Source organism: Martes martes, assembly GCF_963455335.1.
Source record: "Martes martes genome assembly, chromosome: 13".
NCBI lineage: Eukaryota > Metazoa > Chordata > Mammalia > Carnivora > Mustelidae > Martes > Martes martes.
Genome location: NC_137901.1, coordinates 63,338,545 through 63,360,031, shown reverse-complemented (window position 1 = coordinate 63,360,031; position 21,487 = coordinate 63,338,545). Strand labels below are relative to the sequence as shown.

The 21,487-nt window shown below is 55.3% G+C and overlaps 2 protein-coding genes across 3 annotated transcripts in view; one reads left to right on the top strand and one right to left on the bottom strand.

Annotated features, from left to right (window-relative positions):
- The first annotated feature begins 6,085 nt into the window (after positions 1–6,085).
- LOC308354025 (coiled-coil domain-containing protein 74B-like) lies at positions 6,086–11,329 on the top strand. Its single transcript, XM_080821233.1, has 8 exons — positions 6,086–6,352; positions 7,195–7,236; positions 8,270–8,326; positions 9,025–9,205; positions 10,237–10,414; positions 10,492–10,571; positions 10,665–10,736; positions 10,896–11,329. The coding sequence occupies exons 1-8, from the start codon at positions 6,094–6,096 to the stop codon at positions 11,032–11,034; spliced, it is 1,008 nt and encodes a 335-aa protein (XP_080677359.1). The 5' UTR covers positions 6,086–6,093; the 3' UTR covers positions 11,035–11,329.
- A 635-nt stretch (positions 11,330–11,964) lies between these two features.
- MED15 (mediator complex subunit 15) overlaps positions 11,965–21,487 on the bottom strand; it is a 65,640-nt gene continuing 56,117 nt past the window's right edge. Inside the window, exons 9-17 of one of the 2 annotated variants that reach the window (XM_080821542.1) lie at positions 16,834–16,970; positions 16,608–16,735; positions 16,259–16,393; positions 16,109–16,172; positions 15,163–15,229; positions 14,488–14,648; positions 14,216–14,382; positions 13,633–13,735; positions 11,965–12,959 (exon numbers count right to left, since the gene is read on the bottom strand). In XM_080821542.1, the coding sequence (XP_080677668.1) occupies positions 12,722–12,959; positions 13,633–13,735; positions 14,216–14,382; positions 14,488–14,648; positions 15,163–15,229; positions 16,109–16,172; positions 16,259–16,393; positions 16,608–16,735; positions 16,834–16,970 (1,200 nt within the window). In that variant the 3' untranslated portion in view covers positions 11,965–12,721. The remainder of the gene's footprint in view (positions 12,960–13,632; positions 13,736–14,215; positions 14,383–14,487; positions 14,649–15,162; positions 15,230–16,108; positions 16,173–16,258; positions 16,394–16,607; positions 16,736–16,833; positions 16,971–21,487) is intronic. The other variant, XM_080821543.1, reaches the window with a different exon arrangement.

Below are 21,487 nucleotides of genomic sequence, written 5' to 3'. Positions count from 1 at the left end.
TTGGGGCACCTGGGTGGTTCAGTGGGTTAAAGCCTCTGCCTTCAGCTCAGGTCATGATCCCAGGGTCCTGGAATGGAGCCCCTCATCGGGCTCTCTGCTCCTCAGGGAGCCTGCTTCCTCCTCTCTCTCTGCCTGCCTCTCTGCCTACTTGTGATCTCTCTCTCTCTCTGTGTCAAATAAATAAATAAAATCTTTTAAAAAAAATAAAAGATCTTCATTATCTCTTAATCTTATTAAAGGAATATGTAAATTTAGAAGGAAAAAAGAGAAAATGAACATCCATCTGGCTTGACTGTCTTTTAGGAAAATATTCTTGAAGACATCATCCATTTTACTCAATAAATCAATGTTTTGTAACCAAACCACCAAAATGCAAAATCCCTCCAATTTGGTCCCAAAGAAATTTGTTTCTGAAGAATGTGCATATTTTCTTTGCCAGATAAGGAAAACTCTGTTCCACAATGACTTCCACAATGACTTCTTAAAAAACTATAATTTTAAAACAGTCAACTGTTTGTGTTGCTTTAATAAGAAGTAAACTTGGGACGCCTGGGTGGCTCGGTTGGTTAACCTGCAGCCTTCAGCTCAGGTCATGATCCCAGGGTCCTTGGATCGAGTCCCACATCCCGCTCCCTGCTCAGCGGGGAGCCTGCTTCTCTCTCTGCCTCTGCCTGCTGCTCTGCCTGCTTGTGTTCTCCCTCTCTCTCTCTCTGACAAATAAATAAACTCTTTAAAAAAAAAAAAGAAGTAACTTTTCTCAGGTGCCTGATACCATTTTTTTTTTTAATTTCGTTTATTTATTTGAGACGAAGAGAGCAGGAGTGGGGGGAGGGGGAGAAGGAGCTGGAAAGGGAGAAACAGACTCCCCACTGAACCATCCAGGCACCCCTAAGCCTCATTTTTTTTTTTAAGATTTTATTTATTTATTTGACGGACAGAGATTACAAGTAGGCAGAGAGGCAGGCAGAGAGAGAGAGAGAGGAGGAAGCAGGCTCCCTGCTGAGCAGAGAGCCCAATGTGGGGCTTGATCCCAGGACCCTGGGATCATGACCTGTGCTGAAGGCAGAGGCTTTAACCCACTGAGCCATCCAGGCGCCCCCCTAAACCTCATTTTTATCATCCACTCTGATGGTCTGTGTCTTTCAATTGGTGTAGTTATGGCATTGGTATTTAATATGATTGTTAAATAGTTGTAATACTATCTACCATATTTGTTACTGTTTTCTATTCATTGTCCTTTTTTCTCTTTTCCCCTTCCACTCTTTTCCCATCTTGTCTGGTTTTAACTGGGCCTTTTTTTTTTTTAAGATTTTATTTATTTATTTGACAGACAGATATCACAAGTAGGCAGAGAGGCAGGCAGAGAGAGAGGAGGAAGCAGGCTCCCTGCTGAGCAGAGAGCCTGATGCAGGACTCGATCCCAGGACCCTGGGATCATAACCTGAGCCGAAGGCAGAGGCTTTAACCCACTGAGCCACCCAGACGCCCAAGATTATTTATTTTCAAGTACTCTCTCTACACCCAGTATGGAACTCAATCTTACAACCCCAAGATCAGGAGTTGCAAGCTCTACCAATTGAGGCAGCCAGGTGTTCCTTTAACTGAGCTTTTTTTTAAAGATTTTATTTATTTATTTGACAGACAGAGATCACAAGTAGGCAGAGAGGCAGGCAGAGAGAGAGGGGGAAGCAGGCTCCTCTCGGAGCAGAGAGCCCAATGCGGGGCACGATTCTAGGACCCTGAGATCATGACCTGAGCCGAAGGCAGAGGCTTAACCCTCTGAGCCACCCAGGTGCCCCTTAACTGGGCCTTTTATATTATTCCATGTCTCTCTTCCCTTTGCATATCAATTACACTTTTTATTTAAAACTATTTTAAGTGGTTGCCCTCGAGTATACATTTACAGTGAATCCAAGTTCTCTTTAGAATAACACCTACCACTTCATGATAGTGCAAAACTTTAGAACATTTCCAATTTCACCCTCTCATCTCTGATAACATTGCTGTCATTCATTTCACTTATCAATAAGCTATAATTACCAAATGCATGGTTGCTATGATAAAACAACCTGGGTTATCTGTTAGATTAATTAAGAATATGAAAAAGAAGGGGCACCTGGCTGGCTCAGTTGGTGGAACATGTGACTCTTGAACTTGGGGTTGTGAGTTTGAGCCCCACATTGGGTGTGGAGCCAACTTAATAAAGTAAAAATTAGGGGCACCTGGGTGGCTCAGTTGGTTGAGCGGCTGCCTTCGGCTCAGGTCATGATCTCAGGGTCCTGGGATCGAGTCCTGCATCGGGCTCTCTGCTCAGCAGGGAGCCTGCTTCCTCCTCTCTCTCTGCCTGCCTCTCTGCCTACTTGTAATCTCTGTCAAATAAATACATTTTTTTTAAATTTAAAAAAAATAAAGTAAAAATTAAAAAGTCTTAAGAATATGAAATCGGGGACGCCTGGGTGACTCAGTTGGTTGAGCGGCTGCCTTCAGTTCAGGTCATGATCCCAGCGTCCTGGGATGGAGTCCCACATCGGGCTCCTTGCTCAGCAGGGAGCCTGCTTCTCCCTCTGCCACTCTGTCTGCCTGTGCGCTCTCTCTCTCTCTCTCTCTCTGACAAATAAATAAATAAAATCTTAAAAAAATATATGAATACAAATTTTTTTTTACCTTGCTTATTCCTTCTTTAACACTCTTCTCTTCTTCATTTAGATCAGAATTTCTGACCTATGTCATTTTTCTCCTTTGTGAAGAATTTCTTCTAGCATTTCTTGCAAAGCAAAGCTACTGGCAATGAAGTTCCTCAATTTTTGTTTGTTCGAGAAAGTCTTTACTATTTCTCCTTCACTTTTGAAGGCACATGTAGCTAGATACAGTACTCTAGGTTTGTGGCATTTTTCTTTCCACATTAGCTATCTTCTTTTGCTCTCTCACCATTTGCATGGTTTCTGAGGAGAAGTCCAATGTAATTCTGTCTTTGCTTCTTTATAGGTAAGGGTTTGTTTCTTTGGGTGTTTTATTTCTCCTCCAGTTTCTTTCAAGATTTTCTCCATCTTTAATTTTCTTTAGTTGGAATATGATATGCCTAGGAGTTTAGATGTTTTATGTGTTTATTCTGCCTAGTGTTCCCCAAAACTCCCGGATCTGTGACTTTCTTTCATTAATTTTTTGAAATTATCAGTCACCATTGTTTTAAGTATTTCTTTTGTACCTTTCTCTCTTCACCTTTTGGTACTCCCAGTATACATATGCAACACCTTTCATAATAGTCACAAAATTTGTGGATGTTCTGTTCTCTTCATTCATTCTTCTATTTACACTTCAGTTTTAGAAGTTTCTCTTGACAAGTCTTCAAGTTAATTGATTCTTTCCTCAGCAATGTCCAGGTCTACTGCTGAGCCCATCAAAGGTATTATTCACTTCTGTCACAGTGTTTTTGATTTCTCACATTTCCATTCCCTTCTGAGAGTTTCTATCTCTCTGCTTACATCACCTGTCTGTTCTTACATGTTGGCCACTTTTTCCATCAGAGCCATTAGCACATTCATTATAACTTTTAAAATTCCCAATCTGAGAATTCCAACATCTCTGCCAGAGCCAAGTCTAGCTCTGATGCTTGTTGTCTCTTCAAACTGTGTTTTTTTGTCTTTTAGTATGCCTTGTAATTTTTTGGTTGGACATGATACATCATATGGAAGAAACTGAGGTAAATAGACCTTTAGTGTGAAATTTCCTATTTACCTTGCTAGGGTTTACCTTGCTTGGGTTTAGTCCATGTTCATTGTTTGCCATAGCCATAGGTGTCAGAGGCAAAATATTCCTCAGGTGCCTTCAATTTGTCTTGGTATCTTTGGGTTTTCCTAGAAACTTCTTTTAAAATTAGGTCTGAGGTGGGCAATTCTTTCACTTGTATCCCATTTTTATCCAGGAGCCCCACTGAAGTGGTGGAAAGGTGTGGAGAAAGGGGAAGGCTAGATGGGGGCTAGAGAGGTATTTCTTTCCCTCCAGGTCCGGTTTGGCATTTGGGGCCATCCTAGTTTCTTTTGAGGGCATTCTCCTGAAGGTTAAACTCACAAAGGTGGGAGGATCCCTTAAGATTGGACCGCCCACCTTGTATTTTTTTAAATTTTCATACTTGTCCACACTGAGCCACACCAGCAATTCATTTAGATTACAGTTTAGATCTTCCTCCCCTAGTAGTGGTTCCTATGGAGGGTTCTGCTCCAGAAAGCTGAGATTCTTTTTCTGCCTGCCTGCCTCTCCAATTTTGGGGCAAAAGTTTGTCCTATGATCTCAGTTCTCTGAAGGATCTAAGAAGAGTTGTTGCTTTTCAGCTGGTAGATTTCCAGTGCCAGGCCAGGAAACCAGAAGTCCAGATACATTTGTATCCGGATTCCCCCCCATACCCCCACAATATTTACTTTTTATTTTTATTTTTAAAAATATTTATTTATTTATTTATTTGAGAGAGAGACAGTGAGAGAGAGCATGAGAGGTGAGAAGGTCAGAGGGAGAAGCAGACTCCCTGCAGAGCCGGGAGCCCAATGTGGGACTGGAGCCTGGGACTCTGGAATCATGACTAGAGCTTAAGGCAGTGGCTTAACGAACTCAGCCACCCAGGTGCCCTTCCCCCCATACTTACTATATCAGTCTTTTAAAAAACTCTCCATGATCAATCACTATAGCCATCTTTTTTTTTCTGTAGATTTTAATCATATTTATTATAAAGTACTTTCTTATAAATTTATTATCTAGAATTATGTGCAGATCTATTTCTGTTGACTGCATCTGAATATTTTTTTGAATTTTTTTCTCTTGACTCAGTCACATTTGTCTGTTTCTTGGCATGTTCAGTACTTATTATTTATATCAGGCATCATGGATGATATGACGCAGAGATTCTGGGTTCTGTTGTAATTCTCTGAAGAATGTTGAGTTTTGTTCTTCAGGTGGTTGAATTACGGAACATCACCCAAAACTTGTGGAGGCTGGGCTTTAAGTTTCACGAGGGTGGATATATTTTGATTTTGCCCTTAGTTCTAGGGCAGATCTTACCTCTAGAACGTAGTCTTCATTCCCAAGGTGTGGCCCTTTTGGGGTTTAGAAGGAAAACTGAGGCTTTTACCAGGCTCCTCTGTCAGACTTCAAACTCATCCCTGAAACTGATAGCAAGTGAATCTCTCCTCAAGCTTTTGGCCTTCCAGCTCTTTGTCTTTCCCTGGAGTCCCTGGAATTGTTGCCCACACGTGGGCAGTTCAGGCCAGCCACACATCTGAAGTTTACAGCTTCCAGCTCTTCACCCGCAGAGGCTCCAAACTTCCCAGCGTTGCCCCCTGGGTTTCCAGCTGCGGTGGCGTTCCCACCCTCTGCCTCTTCAGCCATTGGGCCTGTGGCTTCCTGTTTGAGGTCTGGGAGAACCCTCAGGGAAAAGCAGCTCTTCTTCTTCTTCTTCTTCTTTTTTTTTTTCCCCCAAGATTTTATTTATTTATTTGACAAAGAGAGACACAGCAAGAGAGGGAACACAAGCAGAGGGAGTAGGAGAGGGAGAAACAGGTTTCCTGTCGATAGGGAGCCCTTTGCGGGGCTGATCCCAGGACCCCGGGACCCCCGGACCCCCGGACCATGACCCAAGCCGAAGGCAGACGCCTAATGATTGAGCCACCCAGGCGCCCCAAAAGCAGCTTTTCTTTCAAGAGCTGCTGCCTCCGTCTAGTTTCTGTCTGCTTGTTTTCTTCTCCAGTGCTTTCAGGCAGTGGTTTCATATATTTTGTCCACATTTCCTAAAGCAGAGCGTTTTGTAATTACTGGAAGTAGAAACTCAATCTGTAATCCGTAGCATCCATTCAGAAAGTGAACTATTAAAACAAACAAGCATACAAAATTAAGACCTACCCTAAAGGCGGATACCTTTTAAATCAGGATATTAGCGCTGAGGCGGAAGTTGACGCGGGCCCCGCCCCCACAAACAGCCCCGCCCCTCGCTCGGCCCACACCCCGCCCCTCGCACGCCCCGCACCCTCGCTCGCGCCCGTTTCCATGGCGACGCGGCGCCAAGCTTGGGGCAGCCCAGCAACCGAGTGGGCGTGCAGCAGCGGCTACATGAGCGCCGGGGTGGCGGCGGCCGGGCAGCGGCCCCCCAGCTCGGGGATCCCGGGCTCTCGGGGCGCGTCGCGCCCGCGCCCCCGCCAGCCCGCGGTTGTCCAGCACTCCGGACAGCACGGCGCGCAGGCTGGGCACAGCGAAGCGCAGAAGCGGGTCCTGGACCTGGAGAAGAGCCTGCAGTTTCTGCAGCAGCAGCACTCTGAGACGCTGGTCAAGCTCCACGAGGAGATCGAGTACCTCAAGCGGGAGAACAAGGGTGAGTCCGAGCGGCGAGGCCGCGGCTGGGGCGCCCACCGCCGCTGGGGCCCGAGGGGGACGCAGACCTGCTGCCCACGGGTGCCTCCAGCACGGAAACACGCGTGGACTCTAGAACACGCAGGGTTTTAAGGAGGACAGACACAGGGCAGCAAGCCAAACCCCAGGTCCTGCCACGCGGGGCTCGGACTCCCTTTCCCCGCCACCGGCCCCAAACCAGGGTGGTCTTGGGGGTCGGGGTGCGTCGAGGCCATCTAGCCATCTGGCAGGGCAGCCTATCCGTGGCATTTCCCACAGTAAGCCCGGTCTCTAGGAGTCAGGCCCGCCTGTTTTTTAAAAAAAAAACTTTTTGTGGAAGTAAAAAGTGCGAGCATACAGCTCAATGATTTTCACAAACTAAATGCCCCCAAATCAAGGACCTATATGTCCGGCACCATCCAGCTCTCCCGAGTACAGGAGTCTCCTCAGCGCAAGGCCTTCCTAACTTGGCCCTGCTGGTGGCTCCTCACCCCTATGGGCCAGGCCTGAAGCGGAACCTTTTACTCTGCTTCCCTCTTTCTTCTCCCTTATGTTTTAGCTGGAGCTCTTCCCCCCACACACCTAGTCCTACCTCAGTTTCTCCTCACCCTTATCCTGCTGTCTACTTGAAGTGCTAAGTATGAGATCAAGGGGTACCCATTATGTCAGGACTCCACCGCCCCTTGATATAAGGAGTTTTGAGTCAAGGTCATGTGTGAAGTTTCTCAGGGGTTCAGCAGGAGGGGAGCGCCCAGGACAAGGCAGACCTCTTCTCTCAAACTGGCAGCAGCTTCAGAAATGACCGAAGCATGTGTTTGCTTTCAGATCTCCATTACAAGCTAATAATGAATCAGAAGCCAAAGAAAGGTAAGAATGAGGCCCTCGGGTGCCTGATGGGAAGTTACTGATGTCTGGAGCAGCCCCTGGGTGGCTTGTGTTCACCCAGCTAGCTGCACTGGCCTATCCTAGCGAGGAGGGGTCCTGGGGGACCTGGAGAGACCCCACTGCCCCCAGCCATGGTTTGGGCGACTGTGCACTGAAGCACAGAGGTGGGGCTCTCCGGGATCCCAAGGCATGAGGTCTGCGCAGCAAGGAAGCAGGCAGAGCAGCTGCCCTCCCTAGCCTTGCTGCTCTGATGGATTCTGACTTGGATTCTGGCTATGGCAGGCCCCAGGCTCCCTCTGAAAGGCTGGCAAGCACTGGGCAGCCCCAGCCCTGGGCCTCGGGCCCATCACTTCCTAGCACAGAAGGCTCTGTACTAGGAAGGCACAGTCCTTTCAGGGAGCCTCCCTGCCATCTCCGCAGTGACCAAGAGGGCTGGGTGAAGGCAGTGGAGATGGAGAGACCCACAGCCACTTACCCACTGCCCTTCCTCATCCTGATAGTAATCCATTCACTTCGCATGTCCCCCAGCCCAGCCTGCTCTCCCCACTTACCTTTGGGGCCCAGTCTGGGTGGTGCTAGCCTGGAGCCCCAGCCTTGGGAGGTGTCCAGGGCTCCTTTTCTAGGGGACACAGAGAATGGCGTGGTGGTGGGCACTCCTCCGACAGGGAGGAGCAGCTCCGGTGAGCTATCCTCGGCAAGTGGCAGGGCCTGTTAATGGTCCCAGTCCCACGATGCCAAGGGTCCCCAGTGGGACCTCAGAAGAGGTCATCCCCCTTCAGGGCTCCTTTGGGCCTAAGCCCACTGCTTTCTGGATGGCCCTTCAAGAATTCACCTTTCCCCCCCGGCCTTGGCTCTGCCTCACCGGCGTGGGGGAGGGCCCTGTGTAAGCACACAGGCGGGCACAGGCAGCCAGCCCCTCACCCATGGAGGGGAGCGGGGGCAGAAGCATCTGGGGACACTAGGATGGAAGTGGCATTCCTGCCATCTCCAACTGACCCTGTGCCTTCTCCCACAGGCAGCATTTCCAATTCCAGCTTTCATTCCATCAAGTCCATCTCAAATTCGACGTCAGGTGAGCACGCCAGCACCCTCTGTGAGCTCAGAGTTGGGGGAGGGGCACATGCCCCATGGGAACCCTGGGCCCACTGGCCAGTGTGGGGCGCTGAAAGCCCCATGGGCTTGGCTACAAAGGGAGTGAACACCAACATGGGGCACAAGGCCCTATGGCAGAGGAGGGGTGACACACAGGTGGCCTGGCAGAAGCCCTACTCATTAAGACCCTCCACCAAGCAGACAGGAAGCAGGGTGAGGGGGGGAGGGCTCCGCCTAGAGTTCTGGGCTTGTGGTGTCCTTTGCAGAGTTAGGGGCTGATAGCTTCTTCTTCCCACTCTGCCTTCCTGAGGCCAGGCATCCTCGCAGGAGCAGCCAATGTCCCTCCTCTGCGGGCCTCAGGCAGGCAGTAGACATTGTCCTTGGAAAGGACACTGGCGCAGGCTGGGTCCCAGACCTCCCACTGTCATTTTACCCAAAATGGGGCACTGCTTCAGAGTCGGGGAACAGCTGTGAGGCCACCCCCAGCCCTGGCCTTCCCTGAGTACATGGAGCCAGCTTTTCACAGACCCTCAGACCCTTGGGTTCGGATCTCCCAGCAGCCTCCCGATGGGGGCTCTGTTACCATCTCTTGGTGGAAACTGAGGCAGGGGGCAGGCACTCCGTGGGCACACACGGCTGATCCTGGGCGACTCAGGCACGGGTTCTCAATGCCCACAGTGACCGTCTTGGCTGCTGCCAACTCTCAAGGCAAGGCCCGGACCCAGCTCAGCTTCTCCAAGAAGCAAGACTCGAAAGCTGACATTCCCCAGAAGATGGACCTGGAAGAAGAGACCCCAGTTGCTGCCCCGTTCCACAACAGCAAGCTGGACAAAGCCCCAGGGATGCACGGGCCGGCCAAGTAAGGGCTCGCCCAGACCCCGTGGGCCCAGCGCTCCATTTACCAAGCTCACACTCTGCCACCCGCCAGCTGCTCAGCCCTTCCAAATAGGCCAGTCTGCCGGTGAACGCAGACTTGCTCCAGGCTTGCCCATCCAGTGGGCACCGCCTTTCCCCTTTCCCCAGGGGGTCTGCAGGGTCCCTGTGCTGACTCAAGCCCACATGAGGATGCCAACAGCAGCCTCCAAAACCGTTTTCTCACAGAAATGGAACAAAGTGATTTGGCCTTTAAATTATCCTGCTATTCACCAAGTTGGGGAGTAAGTAAGTCGGGTTCCTGGGCTCACCCCAGGAAGTGTGCTTGGCTTTGTGAGGCGCAGAGCTGGCAGGCCCGAGCAAGACCAGGCTGACACCTGAGTTTCTGGGACTGCCCTGGAAAGCAGCAAGGAACTTGGACTTTTTTTTTTTTTTTTAAAGACTTTATTTATTTGACAGATCACAAGTAGGCAGAGAGGCAGGCAGAGAGAGAGAGGAGGAAGCAGGCTCCCCGATGAGCAGAGAGCCTGATTCGGGGCTCGATTCCAGGACCCTGGGATCATGACCTGAGCCGAAGGCAGAGGCTTTAACCCACTGAGCCACCCAGGTGCCCCAGGAACCTGGACTTTGCATCCAAAACAGAGACCCCATTGTCCCCTGGGTAGGGCAACCAGCAGGCTTCCGCTTCTCGGCACAGTCCTTAGATTCTCTCGATCAGGGTCACAGGTGTGGGGTCAGGACTGAGTGTGGCCCCACAGCTTGAACCACATCGAACCCTCAGGGCACCTTGAGAGAGGAGGAAGGGATGGGCCCAGGTCCCAGCTGGCACTGGAGCCCCCCCACCTGGTGCTGGGAGCACTCTGGTCAGAAGGGAACCAGTCCCTGAGGAGGCTGTGTGGACACCCCTCCTCCCCACACCAGCCTCAGGCTGGAGCAGGAGCTGCCCAGAAGAGAGGTGGGGGGTGGTTAGACCAAGCCTGGCAGACTAGCTCCAGGCTGCTGCAGTGACTGTTCCAGAGAGGAAGAAGGGGAGACCTCCAGTGCAGTGGCGAGCTCCACAGCAGGCAACCAGCACAAGGGCAAGCAGCCCCCTGCGATGAGCCTGCCTCCATACCTGCGCAAGCCCACCACGATTCAGCAATGTGAGGTGGTCATCCGCCAGCTGTGGAATGCCAACCTCCTGCAGGCCCAAGAGGTGAGGCTCAGGACCCCGATCTGCACCCCCCACCTCTGTGGAGCCTGCCCACTGCCCCTCTTCTCCCTGCCTTCCAGTTGCAACACCTCAAGGCCCTCCTGGAAGAGAATCAGAGACCCAAGGCTGCCCCTGAGGAGCCTGGGCCCAGCTCTCCCAAGTGAGTGAGAGCCCTCGAAGCCCTCACCCCACTCCACCCTACCCCAGCGAGGTCTGCTCCTCTGGGGCTCACTGCTGACTCCTCCCTCACCAGGGACCAGGAGGCCCTTCACCCGGGAGCCATGCAGCTCCCCAAGGTCCCCACCAAGGGCGTCCCCAAGAAATGGTGAGTTGCACTGGCAGGGGGAGGTTGAGATGGCCTCCAAGCCCTGTACGGGGTGCGGAAGGGGCTGGGACCCCGATGGCTCCGTGCTTTGCCTGGGGCTGCACTGGGCCGGGCTCCTGCTCCCAGGGGCTCTGCAGTGCCGGCCCTCTGCTCAAACAGCCTGATTCTGAGCCCGATGCCCGTGGCAGAGCGCTCCATCCTGCCGGCGCTGAAGCAGACCCTGAAGAGCAACTTCGCCGAGCGGCAGAAGAGGCTGCAGGTGGTGCAGAGCCGGCGGCTGCACCGCTCGGTGCTCTGAGGCCAGCGGCGCCCATCTGCGCCTGCCCAGCAGCTCTTGGCCAGGCCTGTGACCAACCCCCTGGCTGGAGATCCTCACCCTCTCTAGATAGCACTTCCAGACAATTCTCATACGTTTAGGCCAAGTGAAATTCCAGATAAACTAAACTCGTGGCAGATAAAGTACTTGGTCTCAGAACTGGGAAACTGTTTATTTTCTTGCTCAGTATTTTGCTATTCTGCATTTACAAGAAAACACGTTATGAAAGAAGTATGACCCTACCCCGCTGAAGACTGGAAATAAAGCTCGTTTCTCCACTTGTGCGTCTCATCCCTCACTGCTGTCGGGCATCACTGCCCTGCTCTGTGCCCCTAGCTCTGCTCCCTGCAGTGGGAAGGGCCTGCTGGGGGTGCCCGGGACTCCGGGCTCATTCAGGGCGGGCAAGCGTGCAGGGGGCTTCCTGGTCCTGCGCACAGGGCGAGACGCCTTCTTTCCCACTGGTGCCGGCCAGCTTCCAGGCTGACAAACACGGCTGATGCGCCATTCTGCCAGGCCTGCCCTCCACCACGGAGGGCCACGGCGCCTCGGGAGCGGCCCTCTCCAGGGCTCTGGGGCCCCACCCGGTGATACTCCCGCCCCAAGGGCCCCCACAACCACAGCTTCCTATGGCTCATGGGTGCAGTGTCACGTCCACCTGCCCCTGGCAGGACTGTGCTCCAGGCCCATTTCCTCAGCGCTCATCTCTACCTCTTCTTGCTTCTGGCAGCAGGAACCCGGCCAGAAACCTGGGTGAGGTTATGGCCCTGACACTCAAAAAAGGGTTAACTAAGATCTGGATCTCCATGGCCATCCCCAAAGTGGGGAACCGGGCTCAGCCCCGACAATGTTCCTCACTGGACAGTAGTACCCAGACTTTCAGAGGGGAGGGGACACAGTGACAAATTCATGACAAACACAGGAATAATAAATTTATTATAAGAACCACAGATGACATGGTAGTGCACATAGAAAAGGGGGACCCTCTCAACACCAGAGGGCTGGCGGGCTGATGCCCTGTCAGGGAGCTTTCTTCGCTCTCAGGAAAGGCTCTGAGCCCTGACCCCAGAGTGGGCACGGTGCCAGGGACAGGATCCACCCAGATGCCCCTGCTCCCCAGGCTCCCCCACAGTGCCGAGCAGACCCCCATGGCTTGAAGGGAGAATGCCATGAGGTATGAGGCCCAGGTGACCGCAGGGGATCTGCAACCGCCTGCAGGCTGACCTTCCCTCTGAGACTCAGCCAGCGCCCTGGGATCCAGGAGCTTCCCTGTGGCTTGCCCCACATACCCATGGTGGCAGGGTCTGAACCTAAAACTGTGACCAGAGAATTCTGTGTGTGTTTTCAGGGTTTCCTATGCTCTCCATGTTCCCCTACAGGAACAGGAAGTGTTTCTGGTGCACACACATAAGAGGCTCTAACAAGACCCTGAGTTCTCCCCCGTGCTACTGAGGAAGGACACGGGCCTTGGAGAGGCCGAGGGGACAGCAGCCCAGGGAGGAGCACACAGGGCTGGTGGCATGTCCGACCCCCTGGGGGACGTCCCAACCCCATCACTGATGCAGCCAGCCCCACAGCCACCTGCCCTCATCATGTACAAGTGTGGGAGGATGTCTGGCAAGTCCCCAAGGCAGAAGATAAAAGCAGGAAAGCTAATCTAAGCCCAGGCTCTCTAAGGGAGCCAACACCTAGAAATGTCCGACACGAGGTGCATGTCCTCTGTGGCCCTGACAAGGCCGCTGACTCTCCCCGCGGTCCCCAGCGGCTGGGTGGCTAGGCGGCTGAGAGGCAGGCCTGGTGGATGCTCTGTGCCCAGGTGTTGAGCAGGGCCGTAACCGAGTGCTTGTCGGGGAGCTGCAGCAGCCTCGAGGTCATGCACCGGTGCACCGACTGCAGGAAGGGGTTGGCGTCTGCAACAGAGCAGTGGGCCATGAGTGGTGCTGGGCCTGATGCCGGGCCACGCAGCAACTCTCTGTGAATGGGCTACCCCATAGACACAAGCTGTCGTCTGGGGCATTCCACCCAGCCAACGTGAGCAGGGGTGCCATCTCCCTCACACGGTGGGGTAGCCGATGGGCTCCCCTCCCAGACCCACGCATCAGTGGAGAACTACAGTGTGGACAGGTCTGGAGCCCAGGACCCCCACTCAGGGGCAGTCTTGGGATCCCAGGCCCACACACCAGCTCTGAGCTGCAGGGGCACTGGTCCCCATCAACAGGGCTCTCTCTGGGCCTCTGGTTTGAAGCCATGTCACCCAGATGGGTCCCCACGAACCCTAGCTCCTTCTGTGCTCCCCTATCAGCTTGTAGAGGCCCCCAGGGGTGGATGGGCCTGCTCACTCCTCACCACTACACATGGCTGCCCTGCAGGCAGACAGAACACCATAGAGACAGAGACCCCTTTCTCTCCAAGTGATTTCTGGGCAACCCACTCCTGTCCACAAAGGGGCAGACAGAGAAAGGGGAGGAGTGGGCTCCACTGTGGGAGCCTGGAGGAAATCCGGTTGCCTGGAGCCGACCCCATCCCGCCAGGGCCCCGAGAGAGCAGCCACAAGGCCTCACCACGGCCGTCCTTGCGGCTCACCCACCGTACTGCCACTGCCGGTCGATCCACAGTGGGCTCTGGGCAGGGTAGTCAGCAGGGACACTGAGTTCCAGTGGCGGCACACTCGGGAGATCCTTGTCATCTGCAACACATGCAGCTGTGCCTGTGACCCAGCCCAAGGCCTCAACCTGCCCTCCCTGTCTCACAGCCCTGCTCCGAACAGGGCTCTTCGAATCCCAAAAGGCTCTGGTGAGGCTTGCTGCAAAGTCTGGCGGTCACTCTGACTCCCAGGCTTCCACATTTCCCTAGAGCCTCAGGCTCGGTACCTGGAAGGCAGGGAGGGGGCCTCCCCGGCAGGGGTAAGAGGTAAGAGTGTGGTGGCTCCAGGCTCCGCCCTCAGGGAACATCCTAGGCCAGGTATGTGGGAGGATCCAGAAGGATGTGGGGCTGGTGGGCCTTGTGGGCCTCGTGAGCCTATCTGTGGGAGGCCCAGTGCGAGTCCCTATGGGTCAGGCGGGCCTGGGCTGGGCCTGCTCTGGAGCCAGGGGCAGGGGCAGAACCCTGGGGCTGGAGTTTAGGACTCAGTCTCCCACAGCACCAGCCCCGCCTCCCCAGTACGCACCCAACTTGCATATCAGGTGGACGGTGCCATTGTTACTGCAGTGAGAAGGATCCAAATTCACCAAGAACTTAGGATCTAATCTGGCCACTTCCCCCTGGAGCACGTTGGGGATGCTCTGCCGCTCGTCGTCTTCAAACCTACGCTTCCGGGTGCACACGACCGGGGCTCTGGAGGAGGCAGCTATGGTCACCACACGGGGCTAGGCTGTGGCCCACGACCCACAGCCCATGGCCCACTGCCCAGTGCGAGCCTGAGCCCTGTGCTACACGTACGTGATGGGTGGGCCGTGGATAGCTGTCATGGCTGGCACGAAGGTGCGGTACAGGGAATGGTTGAAGACGGGTGAGCGGATATTGGCCAGGACAGCATCAAGGAGCGGCTGGCACAGGTATTGCTGTTTGGTTGGCGGCACCGGAGGCGGCGGGGGTGTGGGCTGGGACAGGACAGAGGGGTCAGCAGCCCACTCTTGGGAAGCTTTCTAGACCGTGAGGTCCTTATCCTCACAGCCAGACTTTCACGGCTTCCCCACCACCTCTTCCCCCGAGAGATAAATACAGTTATCCTGGATGCACTCGCCTGCCTTCTGCGGCCTTGACCTTCCCGAGGCCCCTCCCCCCAGGGCTTGGCCTCGTGCGGGGCAGGGGCAAGTGGAAGCGAGACAGTGGAGATGAGCGTACACAAAAGTCTGTGAACCCGGAGGATGGAGGGAACACCCACAGGACCACAGCCGGAGGGTGACCTCTCCCATGTTCGCACACATGCTCTCCTTCCCCAACGCCGACCTGACCTGGAAGAAGACTCCTGGGCAAGGTCCCCAGGCTGAGTGGCATGCCCCCTCTACCCACTCCTGACTGTGACCACTTCTCCCAGCTTGTGGGGTGAGTCCCGGTCTCCTCAGAGATGCCTGCGGCCCTCTGAACACCACCAGGCCGTGGTGTCCCACTCACCACTGCCATGTCATTCTTGAGCTTCTCCAGGGCAATCTCACACTTCTGCAGTGTTTTCAGGGGGCACCTGTGGGGAGAAGGGATGTGGCTGACCCTCCATGCTTGCCGATGGGGCGCTGGTGGCTCTCGGGTGCTGATTCCAGCCAACTGCCTGCCTGGCTTCTTCTGGTGTGAACAGAGCCAGCCTCGGCCAGCACAAGCCTCCACAGGAGCCCCAGCCATTGACCAGCTGTTCCTAGACGCAAAGTGTAAGGACAGATTGTCCTGTCCCCAGGAGTGGCCCCATCCTGGCTGGCAGAATAGGGCATAAATGTGATGGGTCAGTGGGGAGGGACAGAGGCTGGGCCCCTGGCTCCCCAGCCCTAGAATTCCAATGAGGATCAATCCAAGAGGGCCTGAAGGGTAGTCCAGATCCAAGAGGCCTAGTTCTGCCGTTTCTAGCATTTTGTCTAGTAAATGGAATAGAGAAGACCTTCTAGAAGGGAGCACAGCCTAAGCTGAGGCGGGGAGAGGGACAAACCCAAAGGCCAGTCCACATGCACAGTCCTGTACCGCAGACCAAGCTCTGGTGCTCACAGCAGCCCTGGCACTGGCCAGCATGGGCGTGTGTGCCGAGAAGCTAGTGCCCCACTGCCTTACAAGTGCTTCTCAAAGGGTTGTCTTGTTTCATTTTCCCAGCCAAGCTGAGTGAGCCACAGCTGCCTCTTTTTGCAAACGGACTAACTGATATGAAGTCACTTGCCAAAGGCCACTGGTAAGTCAGGGGCAGCGCAAAGGTAGGGGGCCAGGGGCTTGGAGCCCCAGCAGACACACATAAGTGGAGCCCTAAGGCCCCTTCTCTAAACTCCGCATCACCACCAAATGCCCATTCAAGGCTGGGCCAACCATGCAGCCGGTCGTGGGCAGAGCGCCATCCTTCCTCCAGGAGCCTGGAGGCAAAGCTCACCGCTTAGAGGGGTCTGTCAGGATGTCCAGAAGGCTCTTCATCTTACTCAGGTCCTTTTTTCTGTCTGGGACAGAGAGGGGCCACTAAGACACGTGCCTGGGGTATCCCCCCGCCATCCCCAAACACGCTGTGCCCCAGCCCCAGCCGCACCTTCATTCTTGTCAATCTTGTTGATCATGCGGCGCAGGGGCTCGATGTACTTGGACAGCTGCTTCAGCTTGTCGAGGTACTGCTGTTCCTCGGCCTGGCTGGAGCCGGCAGGGCTCATGACTGAGCTGGGATTCACTGCAGGATATGACGTGGTAAGCGAGGCTCCCGCCCACAAGGCCGGGCTCTCTGCAAACCCTTCAGGCAGGGATCTAGAGCTCACCCACCCTGTTATAAGTGGAGGCCTCCAGATGGTGAGGGGCGAATCTCAGCCCCTTGACCTGCGGGTCTGTGTGTGGGTTACACAATGGGTTCTGGGCCTCAGGTCACACCCACCCCCGACCCGACTTACCGGGGGTGTTTAAAGGTCCCGGGGAGGGGACACTGAAGTTCTGTGGGGTGCGGGCCGTCACTGGACTCTGGGAGGGCTGTGGTGAGGGGCTCGGCAGGAAGCTACTAGGGGAAGGGGCAGGGCCAGAGCTGCAGCAAAACAAAAGCAGATGCACCTATGAGCTGGGGCACAAGATTGGGCCCACCCTGGGAGCCAGGTGGGGAGGGCCACCCCCTGCCAGGCCTACCTGACGTTGGAGTTGGGCTGCGAGCTGGGCTGGCCAGGCTGCGGGGATGGCTGGGGGGGAGGGGGCATCGACTGTGGGGTCTGCACCTGCTGGCCCGGTGACGGCGAGGACAGCATGGTGAGGCTGTTCTGGCTGACCTGGAAGTGGAGGGGGCTCAGCCTGCGCGTCTGCCACACGTTCTCACTCCTGCTGCGCCCTCGCTCCCACCCCCATCCCGGTGTCACAGACCCCATCTGCACACAGAAGCCCCCTCACCCTCTCAGCCTCACCCAAATACCCCTTCTTTCAAACACCCTGCGCCATGAATACCAACATGGGCATAGGGCCCCACCCCGAGGATCCACACACACAAGTCCACGATGATAAGCGGCTGGCACAAAGGCCCGGCTGGGCAGCTCCTGCTCCTTGGCAGGGAGACCATGAGGTCCACAGGCTTCTGCGCTGGAACAGGACATCCCTGTTTCTGTTTGACAGGTGGGGGAGCCAGAGAAGGCCTATGGCCTTGGACGGTGCTGCCTGGCCTTCCCCGCCTGTGTTGCTCTCCTCTACGTGCCAGTGAGGACCCCGCCCTGCGACAAATGGGACCATCTTCCCACATGCTTCCATGAGCTCCCACCAGCTCTCAGGGCACAGTGGGAGCCTCTCTTATGTTTAATGGGAGCAAAGCGGCCCCTATGTCAGCCCCTGCCAGCACGTGTGGCCTGAGGACCCTCGGTCTGGTGGCTGAGCGGCCTGCTCTTGACTGGCAGAGCGAGCAGACCTGCCTTGCCCAGGACATGGTGACGGCGGCTTAAGGGCCCGGCCAGAACCAGCCCAAAGTTCCCTGCCAGTTTCAGGGCTTCCCAGGGTCAGCGGAGGGGGCTCCTCCCACACCCTAGTCAAGCTCCTACATGCTGAGCACCCCTCAGAGCCTGCTTCCTGGAGCCTAGTCCACAACCCCCCCCAACTCTTGGACTGTCCAGTTCTGCAGACCAAGCCCAGTGCTTGTCTCAGGGCACTCCAGACCCTCGTGCCATCTGGGGCCACGGCTTCGTGTCTCCCTCCCACGGACTCATCTGCCCTGGGGGCGGGGGCAGGAACATGCAAGCTCAGGCCTCCAGCTGCTGGGCCCAGTTGTTCTACCAAGTGAAGCAACAGGTCCCAGGTGATTCACAGTGATGCCAGCAAGGGCAGAAACAGGGCCTGGGGCAAGCTTAGTTGGCTAAATTGAACTGAGTGCAGCAGGCTTCTCCTAGGCAGGGCTTGCCTTCAGTGCTGGGCTACGCGGAGTCCCAGGGCTGGCAACATGCCCCCTGCACTGGACAAGAGGCTCCAGAATCCACCCAAGGACCAACAAACTCCCAGGACTAGGAAGGTGAACAGGCCATCTCAGAAGAGCCCATGCCAAGAAGCAGATGGTGCCAAGGAGGGAGAACTACAGGCCTGGGGCCTCCACACCCTGGGCTCAGCCTGCGAGGCCTGGGAACTCCCCTGGAGTGGTTTCCTACAAAGGTCCCACTGTCACCTCCCCTTTCCCTCTCCCCAACCTGCTGCCACACACCACCTTGTGCCCCTGAAACTGCCTCTTGATGTGCCCTCTTCCTGCCTCACCTACCTGCACCTGCCCCAGGGAAGAGCCCCAGCCTTATTAGCTTCTGCTCCAGCAGATGTCCCTTCTAGAAGGTGTTCAGCTCCTGTCTTTAGTATAAAGCTGGTGCTTCTCTGAAGGGAAATGAGGCATGTGAGGGCACCATGGCCAGCACAAAGCCACTGCAAGGGGAAGGCCACTGCACAGTTCATTTCCCACCTAAATGCCTGAAGCTGTATCTTAAAAGGCACCCTCAGGGACGCCTGGGTGGCTCAGTTGGTTAAGCAGCTGCCTTCGGCTCAGGTCACGATCCCAGCGTCCTGGGATCGAGTCCTGCATCGGGCTCCTTGCTTGGCGGGGAGACTGCTTCTCCCTCTGCCTCTGCCTACCACTCTGTCTGCCTGTGCTTGCTCGCTCTCTCTCTCTAACAAATAAAAAAAAATAAAAAAAATAAAAAATAAAAGGCACCCTCAGCACTGCGACCACGGGAAACAGGGCACTTTCCCCACACCTTCTGCTGGGTTCCATGGAGCACACATGGCTCCCCTGGGCATTAGAGTCCGCAAGACACAGGCAAGAGCAGCCTGTCCCCGACCCGGGCACAAGCTCAATGCTTCTGCTTCCTCCTGCGAGCCTGCCTCTTACATCTAGCCACAGGCTACCCCAGGCCACTCTCCAGGCCACCACAGGAAACCCCTAGGCTTTCGACATCCAATCCATAACTCTTTACATCTGAGAGTGCCTCTGGAAAAACGCCTGGTTCTGTTGGCAGCACATACATTCCCCTTCCAAGGCCTTCAGGATCCCCTCCCCAGTCAGCCAAGGGCTCATAGGCATCCCAGACCCTGAGATGCCACAGACACACGCAGGATGAGGAGTCGCAACCTGAAGGCCTCTGTCAAGAAAAAAATGGCCAACCAAAGTGGCTAAGGAGACAGAGACCCCCCAGGCTTCACGTTTGTGTTCCGTCTGGCTGATGCTGGGGCAGAGGGGAGCGAGACGGCTGAGCCCCTCCAGTGATGTATGAAGCCCCCCAGAGGGGAGCACCGTTGCCCTAGCTCCACATCTTCCCTCCCCGCGCATGTTCTGCCCAAGGCACAGGCTTGGTGGTCACAGTGGCTGGCGCATGCCATGTGACATTAATGTACCGCCCACTGTCACCTATATATCACAGAGGGGAAGTAGGAATTAAGAGGGAAGGGACATGGTCAAGGTCACACGGCTAGCAGAGGAGTTCAGCCATCTCAGCACCATCTACTCTCCCAGGGAGCAAGGACTAGTGTCTGGGAAGAGACCCTGCACAACAGCCGGAAGGCAGGAGCGGGGGAAGGCAAGGTTCAAGCAGAGGGGACAGAGCCGGAGCACAGGGGAGTGGCCGGGCCAGGCTGCTGGGCAGCAGGGCAGCAGGCCTCATCTGGGGAGCTAAGTGCAAAGAAGATACCTCAGGGGACGCTGGTGGCACCATACCCTCTAGCCATCTTGGGACAACCCATGCCCACCAGACATCGCTGGCACATTCCCATCCTCCTGGCCCCTGTATGTGATGTGTCCCCAGAGCAAAGAGGAATATGGACCCCACCGTGGCACCACCTGCTCACACTGCCAGGGACCCCATGTCACCCCTGGACCCCCACGCAGGGCACTACATCTAGCATGTATCCAGCACAGAATCCTGCTCTGTCATGGGCGTCAGGGTCATGAAGTGTTCCCCCAGCCTGAAGACACAGCCATGGGACACGCTGCAGGGCTGGGGGCAGAAAGTGTCTGAGAGCCCCGTCTCCTGAAGGGCTGAAAGAACAGGCCTTCTAGTTCGCCTATTCTCCTGACCCCGGTTTGTTGCCACAAGGAAGGAATCAGGCAGACAGGCGCCACAGGCGCTGAAGCACCTCACTCCAGGGCCCGGAGCAGCCGGCCGCCGAAGGCTCCATTGGGGCACCCATGGGACGGCAGTGGCAGCCCTGACCTGTAAGGACACATCTTCAGAATATGCATGCTCTTCTCAGGAGGGATGCGATCAGCAAGGCACAAACACGAGAGCAGCTGCACACCGATTCTGGACCCAGGTCTGTGGCCAGCCAAATGACCACAGTGTGCCTGCGCTGGCGCAGGGGTGGAGGGAGGCAGGGTGGGGGGGCAGGTTTGACCCTGGAAGCCAGGACCCCACCAAGAGGCCAGGGTGGGAAAAAAGTTGTGGAGCCTGGGCCGAGGATTTAATGGAGTGTCTGGGCCCCTTTTACAGGGGGTGGTGGCTTCTCTGGCCTCAAGTACTGCCAGGGGCCCAGAGGCGGACATTTACCTCCACTGAGGGGGAGGTGACAATGGGGAGCTCTCCTAAATGCGTGACCTGTGACCCACGGCAGTGAGAACGAACAAGTCCACAGACAGAAGTAATTCAAGGCCTAGCATGTACCACATACTCACCATGCTAGGGACATATTCTTATAGAAATCAGCGCTGCGTGTTGACGCCAAGGTCATTCCCCCACACCCAACAACCCAACCTCAGTATCCCCCATGGATACTGAGCCAGAGGCTGCAGGAGAGGAAAACAAGCAGCTCAAGGTCACAGAGCTGAGAATCAAAGGGACCAGGATGGGAACACTCACTAGTGACAGGTGCGCAGGTAACAGGGCTGGGGGTGCCTGAGGCAGCAAGGGATGGAGCCCCGAGCCAGGGGTCATGCGGAAGACCCCAAACAGCCTTAGGTCATGAGGAGCTGCGCCCGGGCTCCGTTCCACCCAGCCCTCCACGCCACCTCGGTTAACGGACCCACTGTCCTGCCGCACAAACTCGCACCTCCAGTGAGCTCTGTCAGAAGGACTTTTGACCAGCAGGTTCCAGCCACTTCTGCCTCCCACCATGCAATGACTACCAAAAGGGAGGCCAGTGCCAAAGAACTCACACTCCAATCAGTGAGAAACTGCTATTGGCACATTTGGGGCAACTCTTTAGGGTTAGGAGGCAGGAAGGGTTACAACAGACCACACCGCCAAATGGCAATGCCTCGGCCTCAAGAAGGTCCCTGCCCCTGTCTCGGTGGCGGTGGTGGCATGGCACAGAGCCTGAGGCCGGCAGCCCGTGACCACCC

Coding starts and splice junctions, on each gene's coding strand:
- LOC308354025 (XM_080821233.1), top strand. CDS start 6,094: ATGAGCGCCGGGGTGGCGGCGGCCGGGCAGCGGCCCCCCAGCTCGGGG. Junction 7,237..8,269: donor GAATCAGAAGCCAAAGAAAG/GTAAGAATGAGG, acceptor CTTCTCCCACAG/GCAGCATTTCCAATTCCAGC. Junction 10,415..10,491: donor ACCTCCTGCAGGCCCAAGAG/GTGAGGCTCAGG, acceptor CCTGCCTTCCAG/TTGCAACACCTCAAGGCCCT.